Source organism: Bactrocera oleae, chromosome 5, assembly GCF_042242935.1.
Source record: "Bactrocera oleae isolate idBacOlea1 chromosome 5, idBacOlea1, whole genome shotgun sequence".
In the NCBI taxonomy this organism is placed as follows: Eukaryota; Metazoa; Arthropoda; class Insecta; order Diptera; family Tephritidae; genus Bactrocera; species Bactrocera oleae.
The window spans coordinates 35,194,738-35,210,546 of record NC_091539.1 but is presented as its reverse complement, the minus strand read 5'-3'; the positions used below and the strand labels follow the sequence as shown (position 1 = coordinate 35,210,546).

At 37.3% G+C, this 15,809-nt stretch overlaps 2 protein-coding genes across 2 annotated transcripts in view; both read right to left on the bottom strand.

The window, feature by feature from the left end:
* Bx (LIM domain-containing protein Beadex) overlaps positions 1-15,809 on the bottom strand; it is a 171,345-nt gene that overhangs the window by 149,722 nt on the left and 5,814 nt on the right. The gene's annotated exons all lie outside the window — the stretch shown is intronic.
* LOC106622774 (UV excision repair protein RAD23 homolog B) lies at positions 2,212-3,834 on the bottom strand. Its single transcript, XM_014242063.3, has one exon. It carries the CDS (start codon positions 3,573-3,575, stop codon positions 2,640-2,642), a length of 936 nt encoding a protein of 311 aa, XP_014097538.3. The 5' UTR covers positions 3,576-3,834; the 3' UTR covers positions 2,212-2,639.

Genomic DNA, 15,809 nt, shown 5'->3' with positions numbered 1-15,809 from the left:
CTGCCGCTACAACAACAACAACATCTTTACCTTGCCCATTATTATATCCGAGAAGTTCTGTAGAATCCAGAACGGATTCTGCTTAGCTGCTGGAGCATGAGTCCTGAAGAAACACGACGGAATAAGAGATCAGCATCACCTCAATTCAGCAATCACAGTGAGGATCAGCAACATCTTTTGTAATTTAAGCGTAGTTTTGGTTTGGATAACAAGAGTAGATCACGGAAAAGTTTCTTATTAAGCCTTACCAAGAGAGCTTCTACTAAACTTTCAGCTTTCGAATAAACTATACGAGGTTATCGATACCCAAAAACACCCCAGAACTTGATTTTGAACGCTGAATTTGTATGGCAGCTCGGTGATATCGTGCAAAGGTGCTTGGGTCTGGCGATGGTGTTGTTAGGTTGGTTTGAATATGAACCCCTCGAAAACTACCCTCGTCTTGTTTACCAGACGAAGGTTCCTGCCCGGCCTCAGGAACTTATCCCTTGGCGACGGAGAGTTAGAGATGACTAATGTGGCCAAATATCTGGGACTTACTCTAGATTCCACTTTGCAGTGGAAGGAGCATGTGATCCTTACCATAGTCAAAGCTACAAAGGCACTCAGGGTCACAATCGACTAGACGGTAAATCTTGGGGCTGCAAACCAAGGATTATCAGGTGAATGTACATTATGATCATCGTAGGACTTCAACTGTCGAAGCGGGACAGCATTACCAAAACGGTAAACTTCACAAGGATGTTTAAAGTTACCTTGGCAGCAAGACTGAATGAAACTCTACACTGCCTACTGTAAGGTCAAGAAGCACTTATTTAACATGGTCTGATCCTCTTGTGCAAACTGCCGGTTCTGTGACATGGAGCCGAAAACTCCAAAACACCTGCTAATAGACTGTACAGAGATCACATAGTATCACTAGCATCTAGCAGTATGTTGGAATTTGTATAGGCCTTAGGTCTCTGTGCAAACCTCATTCATTATATATCTATCTATCTTGTATGACAGCTATATATATAGTACGGAGATTATACCGTTAGTTTAGACAATAATCTATGCAAAGTCTCGTGAAGATATCTTGTAAAATAAAAAAGTTTTCCATACAAGGACTTCATTTTGATCGATCAGTTTGTATGACAGCTTTATGCTTTAGTGATCCGATATTGGTGGTTCCGATAAATGAGCAGCTTTTTGGGGAGAATAGAACGTGTGCAATATTTCAGAGCGATAGCGCAAAAACTGAGGGACTAGTTCGCATACACATATGTATATAAACAGACGGATATGGTTAAATCAACTCAGTTCGTCAGGCTGCTCATATAAGTATTTATTGTATTGTATATACTATATGGGATCTCTCACGTTTACTTCTGTGTGTTACAAACTTCGTTTCAAACTTAATATACCCTGTTCAGGTATAAATACATACTGCTAAAAAAAAATATTAACTGAAAAATGTTACACCAAGATCAGTAAGTTCATTCATCAAATCATCATCATTCAACAAATCCAATTTTAAGTTTAACAATTTCGCAGGAAATCTCGAATTCCATTTCATATGGCTTCTCATAAATAAACTCATTATCGCCATTTTTATTAATAAATCCTTCCAAACTTATTGAGGACCTCGTTAGAAACGAATGCATGCTGATTATGAGTGAACTAAAGAAAGGTTCATAGACCCCTTGGTGTTAATTTTATTGAATGCTGTCGCGCAGCTTTCAACACCAAGGGGTGTCACATTAATTGCACAATTGTAGCGACTATGAGAACTATACATTTAAATCTATGTATGCAAGTATAAAAATGTACCCATGTATGTGTGATCTTCCAATCAATGCACAACAATTAGAAATATATCGTTTTACATAATAAAAAATATAGAAAAAAAAGTAAATACATTAATTCCTGGTACTCATGTCTTTTGTTGCAAAGCAAATTGATGCATTCATAACAAATGCTTGTGATTACATAAATATTCGAAAAAAAAGGTAGAGAGCTTATTTAAATAACAATAAAATTGTCTTATAATATAATATTTTGTATTCCTTAGAAAAAAAACAAGTCTTCGTATGACTTAGGCCCTTTCAGCAAGTTCATGAAAGCATTAATCAAAACTCCAATTAATTTCGGCGCACATACTTAGGCGCTTATGAGTAACTTGCCGAATCAAAAAGGCAGTGCTACATTAACAATATACACACATACATATTTCGTTTAAAGTATGTTTATTTATTTTGCAATTCAGTTCAGAAACTACCAACTTTTTTCTCGTAAACATCGAATCCTATGTTATGTACATGAGCATGTACATACATATACATATGTGCATATAATGAAATTGAATTCTATTTGTTGTAGCAGCAAATGTTCTTGTGAAACAGGTCGCAAGTGAATAGCATTTTAATTAAAGAAATATTTTTGGTATACCAAACAATGGCGGTCAAATTGCTTACATACATACATGTGCAGATAGTTGAAAAATAAGAATCGTACTTTTTATACTATTCATTCAAACCGGCATTATACAGTCCTTTCCCTGTATTTATAATTTAACCAGTACAATGTCATGAGTTTACAATTTAATTAATTTTATATATATATATATATATATGTATAAGCAGAACTGGTGTTCATATTTAGTTGGTACCGCCACCTGGTGCGCCTTCATCGTCATCGTCATCATCGTCGGAGCCCTCAATCAGTGAGCTAAGAAATTCTTGTTGATTTTCGTTGATTAGTTGTAGTATGGCCGGATTGGCTTCGCCAACACGTTGTATGGCGTCGTTGATGAGGTCTGGATGCTGCTGTATAGCGCGACGCAAATTACGGAACAGCGGATCACTGCGAAACATTTCAAATGGCGACATGCCTACATCAGCATCACTTTCACCACCATACAGTAATGCATTTTCTGGTTGCATTAACACAGATTCGGGAATACCCTCAATTAAATATTCGATAGCGCGTTCTGGATTATTGAAACTTGCGGCCAATGCACGACGTACTTCTACTTCTGGATATCCCATACATACAATATTTGCTACCATTTCATCATTTACGCCACTCGTTGGTCGTGTAGGCTGTGGTTGCTGTAGTGGTGCAGTTGCTGTACGCTGTGGTGTTGTGACCTGAGCTTCAGCAGCAGCAGCTGTCACTGGAGCTGGAGTTGGCGCTGGCGTTTGTGGTGAAGGTGGTTTTACCTCTGGTGTTGGTGTTTCTTTTGCTGCTTCAGTTTCCTTAGCTGTTGGAGTGCTAGCTGCAGCTCTGGCTACGGCTGCCTCTCCGGCCGCGGACACAGAACTACCTGCACCAGCAGTTGCAGGCTCCACACCACCCTCTTCGGGCTGCTTCAAAACCATTACGACAAGGAATTTCTTTGCATCTATATTGTAAGCACTTAATGGCTGTTCATTAAAAAGTATTTTACCGGCATAAATGAGTTTTTGCAGCTCAGGCTTAACACCAACGTCTGGATATAGCGACAATTCCTTTTTCAGTTCATACACAGTTTTTGACAAATCGATATCGACCATCAGTGATTTCTGACTCAATGTTTTAATTTGCAGCTTCATTTTTTGACTTTATTCAATAAGTTAATAACAAAAAAATAATAGGAAAGAAATTCTAGCACACGAGAATATCCTATACTTTTGTTTTTACACATCAAAAAATTTGACATTTGCCGACTCATGCGTAGTGATGTAAAATTGTAAACATCCGCACTCGTAATACACAAGTAATTGGTTTTTTGTTAATTCGATATTTACTGTTTTCTTATACGAAAGCGATTATTCGTTGCCAAGATAGTGGTTGAAAGTCAAACGAGTAAACGGCATGTGTGCGCTAATATCGACAGCACTAGGCGAATGCGAAGAACGAGAGAATGAAAGAAGGTTGAGCAAAATGACTTGCGCAGAGAAATGTCAAAAATGACCTCAACGTGGTTGTGTTTGTTAGGCACAGCGCTGCCATATGCATGTAATTAACATTTGTAATATTTTATAAGTATTAGGAGGTATGGCAAGTTGAATTGAAACTTTGTATTCTTAATAAATACTTTACTTCGACATCATTTAAGCCAATATTAGACGGGAACATCAAATAGAAACATAAGTACAGTAACGACAAAAATAAGACATACATATGTACGTTATACATATTCCAGATCGGCTTAAAATTAGTAGGAAACATAATTTATAATACACTGTACAGGAATGAAATCCCTAATTATTTGACGAACACAACATCTTTATGTGCGCACAGTTTATAGGTTAGAGAACTTTCCCATATAAAGTAGTTACTGAGAGTATCGTTGGAAAATATAAGAAAAATTTGTTGCATAGATTACTTTAGATAAGTATAATCGGGACGGTATGCGAATAGTTGTGGAATAAAAAGAAGAAAATTAAGATCGGACCCCACATATAAAGTTAATTCTCATTCTGCGATATCCGGTTTATTAAGGCCTTGGGAATGGATTTATTTCACGAAATTCACAATTAATTTGGTTTAAGTTCTGCTCAAAGGTCGATTTGTTAAGAGATTATTTGTCTAATATTTATATTGTTGTTGTAGCGACAAAAAACATGGTTCGGGTTGGTGGTCAACGAAGTCATCTAACTGTATGCCCAGAAAACGTGCTGTGTCGAGGGTGTCGAACCATAGGGAGAGGGGTGCTAGCTGAGTTGGGTGCTGAGCATGCAAAGAGGTGTTTAGAGTCATGCGAGTACTCATTGCACACTGAGCATATATTTGGTATATGGAGGTCGAATCTGGAGAAGTAGGAGTTTAATCTGCTAAAGGTATCCAAAACGAAGTTGCGCAAGAGTCACTCTAGATTCTCGTGGCAACTCGAGCTCTTCATTTGCAATAGATGGTGGTTTGGCTCCAAGTACGCCATTCAGTGAGAGAACGAACGGTTTGATTTTTTAAATCGCTTCATAAAGATATCTATAAACATTAAACCGCACCTCCGATCTGTTCCAAAATTGGGGATACGACCGAAAACACGTTATAACATTAAAGCCAACAATTAGCCAAATTCCTGCCAGCAATGCCCAATAAAAAGAATTCGAAAATGCTATTGGCTTTTCGATGATCACGTCCAGGTTTCTCGCTGGTCCATATACGTTAATTTTACTATTTATAAGAAATCCTTTATTCATAACGAGCTACTCTGAGGTTCTAACGGAAAACAAATGGTTTTGCGATACTCGAATTCCTCCTACCAATCCAAAGAGGCACAGCTGTCACGAACTATCTCATCTTATATCCAAGTCAGCTGACCTCACAACAACCCTTCTTCTCCCAATGGTCTAAGCTCGTCGAAATAATTCATACTTTGGATATACGAATAGATTACTACAAGATAGCCCCATTAAATCACTATAAGCTAGACTTAGGAAGCTTCTGCTACAACAACAACAAAAACAATAATGTTACACAATCTCATGTGCCACTGTGTGTACAATAACTCATTATGCTTGTTATCAAATCTAATATGCATGCATCGCCTAGAAATCTTGCCGCAACAAAACCGTTGCAAAAGTAGTTAAAACATCGTTACATCCACTAATAGTGCCCGGCTGCATTTCAGCTGCTAACAATTTTAAATAATCACCCTATTGGGAAATCGCCAGTGCGTAGCAACTACTAAAACCTTTCGCACAGGAAAATTACACCAGCCATCGGCAGTAATCTGGTGAATTGTGTGGATAGAGCAGCGAACCGGTTTGATTAAGAATGCGGCGCAGCAACCCGTTCGCCATGTCTGTTGTTTGTTGTTTGAACACTGATTTATTGCTCTTGGTCACTGCGAGGCGGATTTCGGACAGCTCCACTACGGCAACGGACGGAGCTGTGCTGAAGCGACCCTCATCTATCACAATTTTCCAAACAACTTCCGTTGTTTTTCTAAGCAGTCTTCCATTTTTTGTGGGACTACTAGAGAATTTCCTTTGTGAGTTTGGTAATTGAAGTTTTTAGTTTTCATTATAATGTTATTTTTTGGGTGAAAATAATATGTTGATTTAAATGAAGAGAAATAACTAAACATTATTTGGATTTCGGACGGCACAACGTATGTAAGTAAATATTTAACTTGGGAATTGTGTACATGTGCATGTAAGTGTGAATGTAGATGGGTGGTGGGAGGGTGACGGTATTAATGCTGATTTATTTCGCCACTTTTACAGTTTTCAATTAAAGCGGAAATTATGTGCTTTTCGACAAGCGTGAAAGTATAAAATTTCCAACACTTTCTTTGCACAATCTTTTATTATTTTTATTGTTGTTGTTGTTTTTTCTCAACCGGAAATCTCACAGTTACGCCAATTGTAAAAACACGTGCAAAATTTTAAAATTGCCAAATTCTGCGAGACCCAAAGCAAAACCAAGCCGAACTGAGCGGAAAAAGGAGAAAGAGAGAGAGAAAGCGCTGAGTAAATCATATGAAATATGCGGAAAACGTGTTGCAGATACTTATCGCTATCGATTTATCGCCAGCAAGCGTTGCTTGGTCGACGCACGGAGCCTTGACAAAAGGCAAAGTGATTTTCGAAAAAGTCATGGTAAAGAGGGCGAGGTTAAAAAAGTGATTCGAAATCATTTAGCACACTGTTAACACCCACATTACGTACACATGAATGCATCATGTAGCCGAGCGCCCAAATGATAATGAGTAAGTGCATATGCACATGTACCAGTATATGAAATCGTGCGCGTCTGTGCATGCATATGTGCATATGAATTGTATGTTGCCGCAAAGTGTGCAACTTGCTCATAATTACTAGCACGTATAAAGTATTCGAAATTCTGCGTTGTGTCGCCGGCGGTGCCTGCTTAAGCAACCCTTCATTCACCAGGCTTGTATTGCCCTCCTCCTCACAAAGCTACTCCTTCACACTTCGGGTTTATTGAAAATTATGCCGTAATCGAATTAAATGCAGCGTCCATCGACAAATACACAATCAATGACAGCGTGTTGCAACTATAAATGCCGCACAAAGCGACCGAAGTGATGTGATGTGAAAAAGTCGGGTATCTTCCACGCAAATTTGCTGGTTTCCGTTGCGGCTCACAAACACAAACACAAATAATTCATGCGTTGTCAGTCATATGAAGTATACTTCTAGGGGTTGGCCACACCGATTAGTACTGATCAAATAGTAACCCGAAAATGCAACAACGCAGGTCACGTGTCAGCCGTGCCAATGTATCATTATTGTATTTCTCTTCTCAGATTTTTTTTGTCTTCATTGGTGACCCGAGATAAGAAACAAGCGACACGCGGTCATTGAGGAACTGCCAGTGCCACTGCAAGGGCTGTGCGTGCATCCGTATGTGTGTATGTAAGGGATTTTTGATGAAAAATACCGAAATGTAGCAATATGAAATTGTCAACAACATTGATTGCTTTGTTGCTAAGTAGGTGGCTAGCAATCGAATGTGTTGCAAACAATGGGAAATGACTTTTCGACGGCACGCGCTGGATTGCCAAGGCATCTAATGGCATCACAGCTTATTGATACTCGGATGCAGTTATTGGCCGGTGTCATATTTTATATTTTAAAATTTTATGCTGTGCTTGTGATATAAATAATTTTAAAGCAAAAGTGCGCCACCGAAGGTTAAATATCGAAAGGGCAGTTTATAGCGATTATGGAAAAAGAGAAACAGAGTCAGTATAGATAAGTTAAGTTTCGCTAAGAAAGAAATTCAGATTGACACCACAGTCCTGGTCACGTTAGTTCATAAGATTATCTACAAGCACTATATAATTACGAGCGATTACTAGTGATACCGATTCCGTGTGGATTAAGTATAGATATGAGGTCCTTCTCTACAATCTATCGTAGTGCAGCGAGAATTAATTTTAGCTATAAACAGGTAATAACGAACCAAATTTTTTACCTTTTTTCAAATCGACTTATGTGGACCTAGAGTTGTCGTGCAATTGTGACCCTATCACCTGAAGAAGAAGACGGTGAATTTCTTGCCAAAAAAATAACTGAAGCCTTACAACATTTACTGAAGTTTTTTGGTCTATATAGTCTAAGGCCGCTTAGCGTAGCTGTCCCTTGAAGTGGAAAAACATGGCAAATTGTACCGCTGACAGGTTTTTGGTAGAATCAACTTTTAATATTTGCTTAGTAAAATTTCTGTTGCTTGGCTTTACCTGCTCTTAACCGAAGCGAAATTTAATTCGGACAATACCGACGACAAGAACTGCAGCAAAAATAAAGTTCAGCACTTGTGGGTGGCATCAAAGAATACTGTGACTGAGTCACATAGCAACCTGTAGTAATCGACACTGGGACTATTTCTGCCGTAGGAAGCAACGGAAAGCAGTAGAGATGCGTTTAAATTTCCATGTGCGACACTTTGCGTACTGCTTTGTATGCCTCCTTATGGTCTGAGGATACTACATATACAATGAACAGGAATACTCATAGTTAAGAACATGGATAATGGTATATATAGGCAATTCCTGCTAGGTCATAGGTTAGCGGACACAACACTGAAAGAAATATCCATATTCAGGAAACCCTAAAGTCGTACTAAGTGGGTCATATTCATTTTTTATTTTTTAGATGTAGTAAAAACAAAGTTATGAACAAACAAAACCATTTTCAGAAAAAAACAAGAAAAAACGTCAACTTCGGCTACATCGAAGCTATAATACCCTTCGAAGGTGCATGAAAGGATATAAAAAGTTCTTTATCTTGATATTTATTCTGAGATTATGGAGACGCCTTGGACAATGATCTATCCCAAATTTTGTGAAGATATATCGCAAAATAAAAAAGTTGTCCATACAAGAATTGGTTTTGATTGTTCAGTTTGTATGGCAGCTATATCTTATAGTAGATCTATATCCTATAGTAGTTAATTTCATATTCTCCTAATTCATTTATATTATATATAGGTATATGAAAGTATCATCTTTATTCACGAATTTAGGATTAAAGAAATTGTGTTTCGTAAAATTTTCTAAACTGTTAAAAAACAAGAAAAAACGTTAACTTCGGTTGCACCGAAGATACCTCGTGAAATGAAAGAGTTTTCGATACTACCACTTGATTCCGATCGTTCAGTTAATATGGCAACTATATGTTATAGTCATCCGATCTGAAAAATTTCTTCGGGGCTTGCACTATTGCTTTAAATAATATTCTGTGTCAAAGTTCGTGAAGATACCTCGTGAAATGAAAGAGTTTTTCATGCAAGCACTTTACTCCGATCGTTCAGTTAATATGGCAGCTATATGCTATAGTCACCCGATCTGAATAATTTATTCGAAGATTAAATTGTTGCCTTTAATAATAATCCATGCTAAATTTCGTGAAGGTATCTCGTCAAATGAAAGAGTTTCCCATACAAGCACTAGATTCCGATTGTTCAGTTTGTATGGCAGCTATATGCTATAGTGGTCCGATATCGACCGTTCCGACAAATGAGCAGCTTCTTAGTGAGAAAAGGACAGGTACAAAGTTTTAGATCGATAGCTTAAAAACTGAGGGACTAGTTTGTATATATACAGACAGACGGACATACGGACAGACAGACAGACGGACATGGCTAAATCAACTCAGCTCATCATACTGATCATTTATGTATATATTTTATAGGGTCTCCGACGTTTCCTTCTGGGTGTTACAAACTTCGTGGCAAACTTAATATACCCTGTTCAGGGTATAAAAAGCGCTGATATCTGTTCAAATTGTGCGATTGGAACGAAGCCTTTTACTTCGGTAACACCAGGGGTTCACTAAACTTACAAGTTGTTATAATATTATTTTAAAGGGGACTCAAACTTTACCTAAGCAAGTTTTACCATTTCCTAAAGGTTCAAAAAAATATTTCAGCGACAATACCGCGTGCGATAATTAATGATATCTACGAACATACATATGCATGCACATTTATGTGTGTATGAATATTTTCTTGGGGTGTTATTAAACTAGATTGGCTGATTGAATGACCTCAGCGGTAGATATATAATACATAGATCAGTATTCCTAAGGGTAAGTTAACACACATAATGCCTGATAACAATCACTGAAATTTTGAGAAAAATAAAAGCATACATTTGGTCACTTAGCTGTCCGCTAATCAGGCTTAGCAGTCCCAGAGCTTGACAAATCCCAAATTTATGACTTAATCCAGATTCGATATAGTTTACCGCAAAATCTACAACACATTGCGGTGAGTATGAAATACATGTTTCCGATATAAAATAAGAGATTGCACTAAACTAAATAATGGAGACGATAGCAAACGAGAAATAGTACTTCCCACGCTCGCGCGAGACTGAGCTTTGACACCTCATTAATCCATAAATAAGCATAGTCGAACAAAACTATTCATGGAAAATAACTACAATGGACAAAGCGTTGACAAAAAGGCGAGCAACAGTCTCATATGGTATGCATTATAAATAAATATTATTAATAGTATGTGTTGGCAACAACCATAGTAGGTTATATTAAATGATATGGACGTCACTGCTTATGAAATTGGGATTGAATGAACCCCTCATATGTAGAGTATTATGGCGTGGATCGTGAACTCATCAAGTTCCGTAGGAAACCAGCCAACCCTTAATTGTAATTATGCGCCAGTAAAGTCAAATGAAACTGCGCAGTGGAAACTGGAGTACTTATACAATTAAAATGGCATGAACGGATAAACATATGAGGCGGTGAAAAAAGTAGAGTGTAAAGAATACCAACCGTATCGAATGCAGAGACCAAACCCATGCTAAATGAAACAAAAAACAGAATTAGGAAAATAGTAAAAAAAGGACGGAAATTAATATGAAATTTGAATTTAGCAAAACTGATTGCACAGTGTGTGGTGGCCAGAGTAGCGACATCAAACGGGGGGGAGAAAAGGTGGTGCACGCTAAAGGAAAGCTGTCAACTGCAGTTGTGCAATGAACCAACGAGGAATATATACATACACATATACGTATGCATTTACATACAAACATATACACAAGTATATATATACATTTTTTTGGGATTTCTCAGGAAATTCTATGCTACTTTGAACTCCAACTGTTTGTAATCGAACGAAAGCATTCAGGCATGACAAATTCATTCAGAAATTTATCCAACCCAACGCACACACTAACCGCGCAGTCAATTACATAAGTATATGCATGCATATCCTCATGTATAGGCTCAAATATACGCTTGAAGGTCAGTGCTGATGTTTGCAGGGGTAAAGATAGGCTGTGAAACACCCAAAGTGTATATAGGATGACAAATACAAAGAAATGAAAATTTAATTTCCTCTTAGATACATTTATAAACAGAGTTCGTACACTTACAATAAAAATTATCAAAATCATTTTTCGATTGATGTTAGGTTTTGAAATGAAAACATATGGAAAAAATCTTATTGCATATAGGGAATAAGCGAAGTTATATTAAGCCCTTTGGTATAAAAAGATCTTCATCTTAATTTAGATCGGCCGATTTGAAGCTATAGCAGCTCTAGTCCGATCTGAACAATTTGTTTAGAGATTATACCTTTAGCTTAGACAATAATCCGTGCTAAGCTTCGAGGAAGTTATTTTGTAAAATCAAAAAGTTTTTCATACAGGAACTTTGTTTGAATCGGATAGTTCATATTGCATATAATGCTATACTTGTAGATGTCGGAGCTGTGCAATTTATTCGGATCTATGCAAAATTTCATGAAGATATCTTAACTAATAAAAAAGTTTTGACATCCGTTTGTATGGCAGTTATAACCTATAGTAGCCCGATATCGGCGGTTCGGCAAATGAGTGGCTTCTTGGGGAAAAAAAAAAATTTTCAGAACGATATCTTAAAAACTGATGAGACCGCGTGTGCCGTTACCTGCATGAAACATTAGACGTAAGGTGTTATTAAGTCGTTTCGTGACCATGAATATACAATAGATAAAGCCAGAGATCAAAGAACAGTCGAAACAATGATATTCATCCGGCGAACCTACTTCGAAGAAGGCAAAGATATAAGCCGGACAGCTGAAAAGGGCAAAGCGATCACAAGGCGATAAATAGTAATGTGACCAAATATAGGATAATCTACTCTCCAGTAACTCTCCACTTACAGGACATATTACAATAATTACAGTTATTGCAGGGAAAATAAGTTAAGTAAATTAAATTGGCAACCCTATTTTCGATATTCTTCCCCCAGAGTTTTCAATGTTTCGCTTCGTGATAGGTTTGCATTAATCTGCTTAGCCATGCCTGGTTTGTATTGTTTATACTCACATTTTCAAATTTTATTAAATGTATTTTTTGTAACAATTTCGGTTAAATAATTCAAAATCAATTGTGAAAAGTTTGAGAAGAGAATGAAAGTTACAATTAAAAATTTAGACCAGAAGAGTTTCGTAATCAACACCTACGGCTTGAAAACAGTTTCAGATTTAAAACGTAAACTCTACAATGTCGCCGTTACAAATCTTCTACCCGAACGACAACAACTCCTCTATGCTGGACGCGTGTTGAAGGACAACAAATTGCTCTCATCTTACTCCATAGATGAGCGTAAGTTTTTGTTGGTGATGGCAAGAAAGCCGTGGAGAACGTTGAACACTGGTGAATCAATCCAACAAACAACCAACAATAATAACAGTATCAACAAGAACAAATGTATGACAGAAAAAATTGGGCAAACCCGTAAGCCCGTAAACGTGGATCAAGGAGACGAATTAAATAACAAAGGAATGGCAAGAGACATGAATGAACAAAGAAAAGTCCGAATAAAACACATTAAAAAGAAGCGAAACAGCAGAATTTTGATGGCGAAAAGTTCTATCAAATTGAAGGCAACCAAAAGCGTAGCAAAGAAAACACATAAGCTACAAAATAAATTTAAAATTACGACATCTTCAAGCGCTTCGTTAACGCACAAGAATTGCCGAGCCAACAATAATAAAAGAGGAGATTCAACAAGCTCTATAGAATCAACCGATTCACAGCAAGCAAGACGTCGATGCAATAAAGCCAAAGTTACAACTAACAACAAAACAATGAAATCAACAAAATTCTTGCTGAGCACCACCAGATTACACGCAACGAAGAAAGCAAGTAAAATGCGTGGAACGACTCGAAAAATTTTGAAGAAATCAACACAAAATCAAGTTTGCGATGAGCACGTACTGCGACAAATTGTGGCTATGGGCTACAATGAGGATGATGTTCGACGCGCTCTAGCCACTTGCTTCAACAATCCCAACGAAGCTGTCGATTACCTTATAGAGCAGGTGCAAGAGCGCGTCGGACACCAAACCACAACAAAACAGCGACAGCGGCAACAACCCGCAAATCTGCAAAAAGCTAAAGCAGCAGAGCAGACGAAGTTCAACCAAGCGAACGCCTTGGCATTTCTGCGACAAGATCCAGACTTCAAAAATCTGCGACGACTTTTGCGTAAACGGCCGAACGTGCTGCAGGACGTCATAAAACGTATCGATGAAACTCAGCCAGAGTTGCTGTTAATGCTGAAAGAGCATGAGAGTGAGTTTCTGCAGCTGTTGCACGAAAGCAGTGCGGAATCGGAGGATGAGCAGTGCAACCATTGCAACTATAATAATATGCATATATCGCCGGAGGAGGAGAAGCATATAGCGCGTTTGGTGCGAATGGGTTTCAAACGTCAGATGGTGATCTTAGCCTTCATCGCTTGCGATCGTAATGTCGAGAGGGCTGTGGATTATCTCTGTCGAATCGATGACATACACATTTAAGCGAAGAAATCGGTATATACATATATATACTTGTATATATATATAAAGTCAGATTTAGTGGAAGATATTTTTATAATTAATTTATTTTAATTTGGTGTTTTTGAAAATTTCTTGTATTTTTACCATTTAAGTATTTTTAACTGAATAAAATTTAGACTGCACAGCTTAGCCATTTTATCAAAATAAATGCTATGAACAAAAAAAACGAAATGCACTATTTATGCCAGTGCATTTTCGTTACCTGGAATTCAAATAACAAATATAAATTTAAAAAACAAAAAATGCAGTAATTTATTTACAGAAAATTTGATGGGGTGATGGCCTCGTGGCGGTTAATTTTCCCTAATCCTATTTATTTAATCGTTTCCACATTTTATTGCATCGCTTTATCGAAAGGGATGAGTTATTTCAGCCCTTTGAGTTATCATTGCATCTTAGCGAGCGTTCAGTGTTTTGTTGTTGTGGTGCGCATGTGCAGTTTGGTAGTTTTAGTTGATTTTTAAGCACAAAGTCAAATAGGATAAAAGGTTGATAAATAGCTAGCTAAGGGAACTCCGTAAATTAAGGGTAGTTTGTTAGGATTTTCTAAATCCAATCTAAATATTACTATACTTCAACATAGTTTTAAGATAAACATTGCCCTCAATTAGGGCCTGACAAAGTCGAAAGTTAATTGTTCTCATCGCAGAAAGTAATTATAAAATTTGCTCTTTCTTATTTGTAAGATTTTTTAACTGTAACAGTGTAAACGGGTCCCAAAACTTTCACGGAGGTTCTGTTATTTACTTCCGAGTGAATTTCAAGCAAATCCATTTTCAATCCGACACTGTTTTTAGAGTTTCAAAACGGTCGATTTTTTCACACGATCTTCTTAGATATATTTGTTAGGTAATGAATGAAAGGAAGGAATTCGATTTTTGATAATAATTTCGATTTTTTAAGCCACTCTGAAGTGTAAATTTTTTGTGGGAAGCCGCCATTTTGACAAATATCAAAAATTTCACTAGTCCTTCGGTTATTACCTCTCATCTATTGTAATAAATAAATTTTTTAGATATCGGCTCAGATAAAATCAGTTATTTGGACTTGGTTTTGTCCTGGGAGCGAAAACTCAGTCAATCGAAAATCAATTATTCAAAAACTATGAAGAGCGAAGCTTAACTGCCTTTACTATGATCTTTTAATTACAAGTTTTGGGCTTAAATATGCCCCTCGAATCAGGCCTGCAAATACGGTTCTTGAAAATCTTTTAACAAAATGGTACATGTCTCCACCAACAATTGATAATAAAATACTCTTGAACAATGGTAATGGTTTAAATGCTTTCGGGTCAGCGGATCTGCCGGTTATGTAGCCTCGATTGTTTGGGTAAGGGTTGATGGTGTCGTTTAACGGACCCTATTTGGCGGAAAGCTAAATCAGTTGTCATCGAGATCATCTAACGTTAGGAAGAGGAAACGAGCTACCTTGACGAGGTCGTATCATAGGGAAATGGGGGTGGGTTTCTAAAGGTATACAAAGGTGTAGCTCGTGGATTTAACCCAATTTTAGAATGCGAAATTTTCACTTACATTGAGTGATTCACAGGTAAGGAGTTCGCGAAGCTGTTCATTGCCTGTCTTTGGAATTATATGCCCGATGGATGAATATGAGAGTTTTAAATTATTAAGGCAGAAGCTAATAACACTACTCAACAAATATGAAGGAAAAATTTGCACTGAAAACTTACGACTGATGTACTAACAGGTCTATGGGGGTATTTGAGGTGTCCAGATTTCGAATTTGAGTTCAAAAATTTACCATCACGTATAGCTATTTTTGTCATTTTAGCAAATGGTGGTGATTTGACCCCTACACCACTTGACTACAACACAAATAATCCTACGTGTTAAGAAATTTTTACTATCATTTTCGGTTTTAGCAAAAAACAGCCTCTAACATCACAGTCACAAAATGACTGTAAGCTAGTGTAATGGATGAGAAACCAATCGGTCTCTACAATCTTAGATAGACTAAATACTATCCGATCAAATCTGACGCGGACTGGTCTGTTT

Coding starts and splice junctions, on each gene's coding strand:
- LOC106622774 (XM_014242063.3), bottom strand. CDS start 3,575: ATGAAGCTGCAAATTAAAACATTGAGTCAGAAATCACTGATGGTCGAT.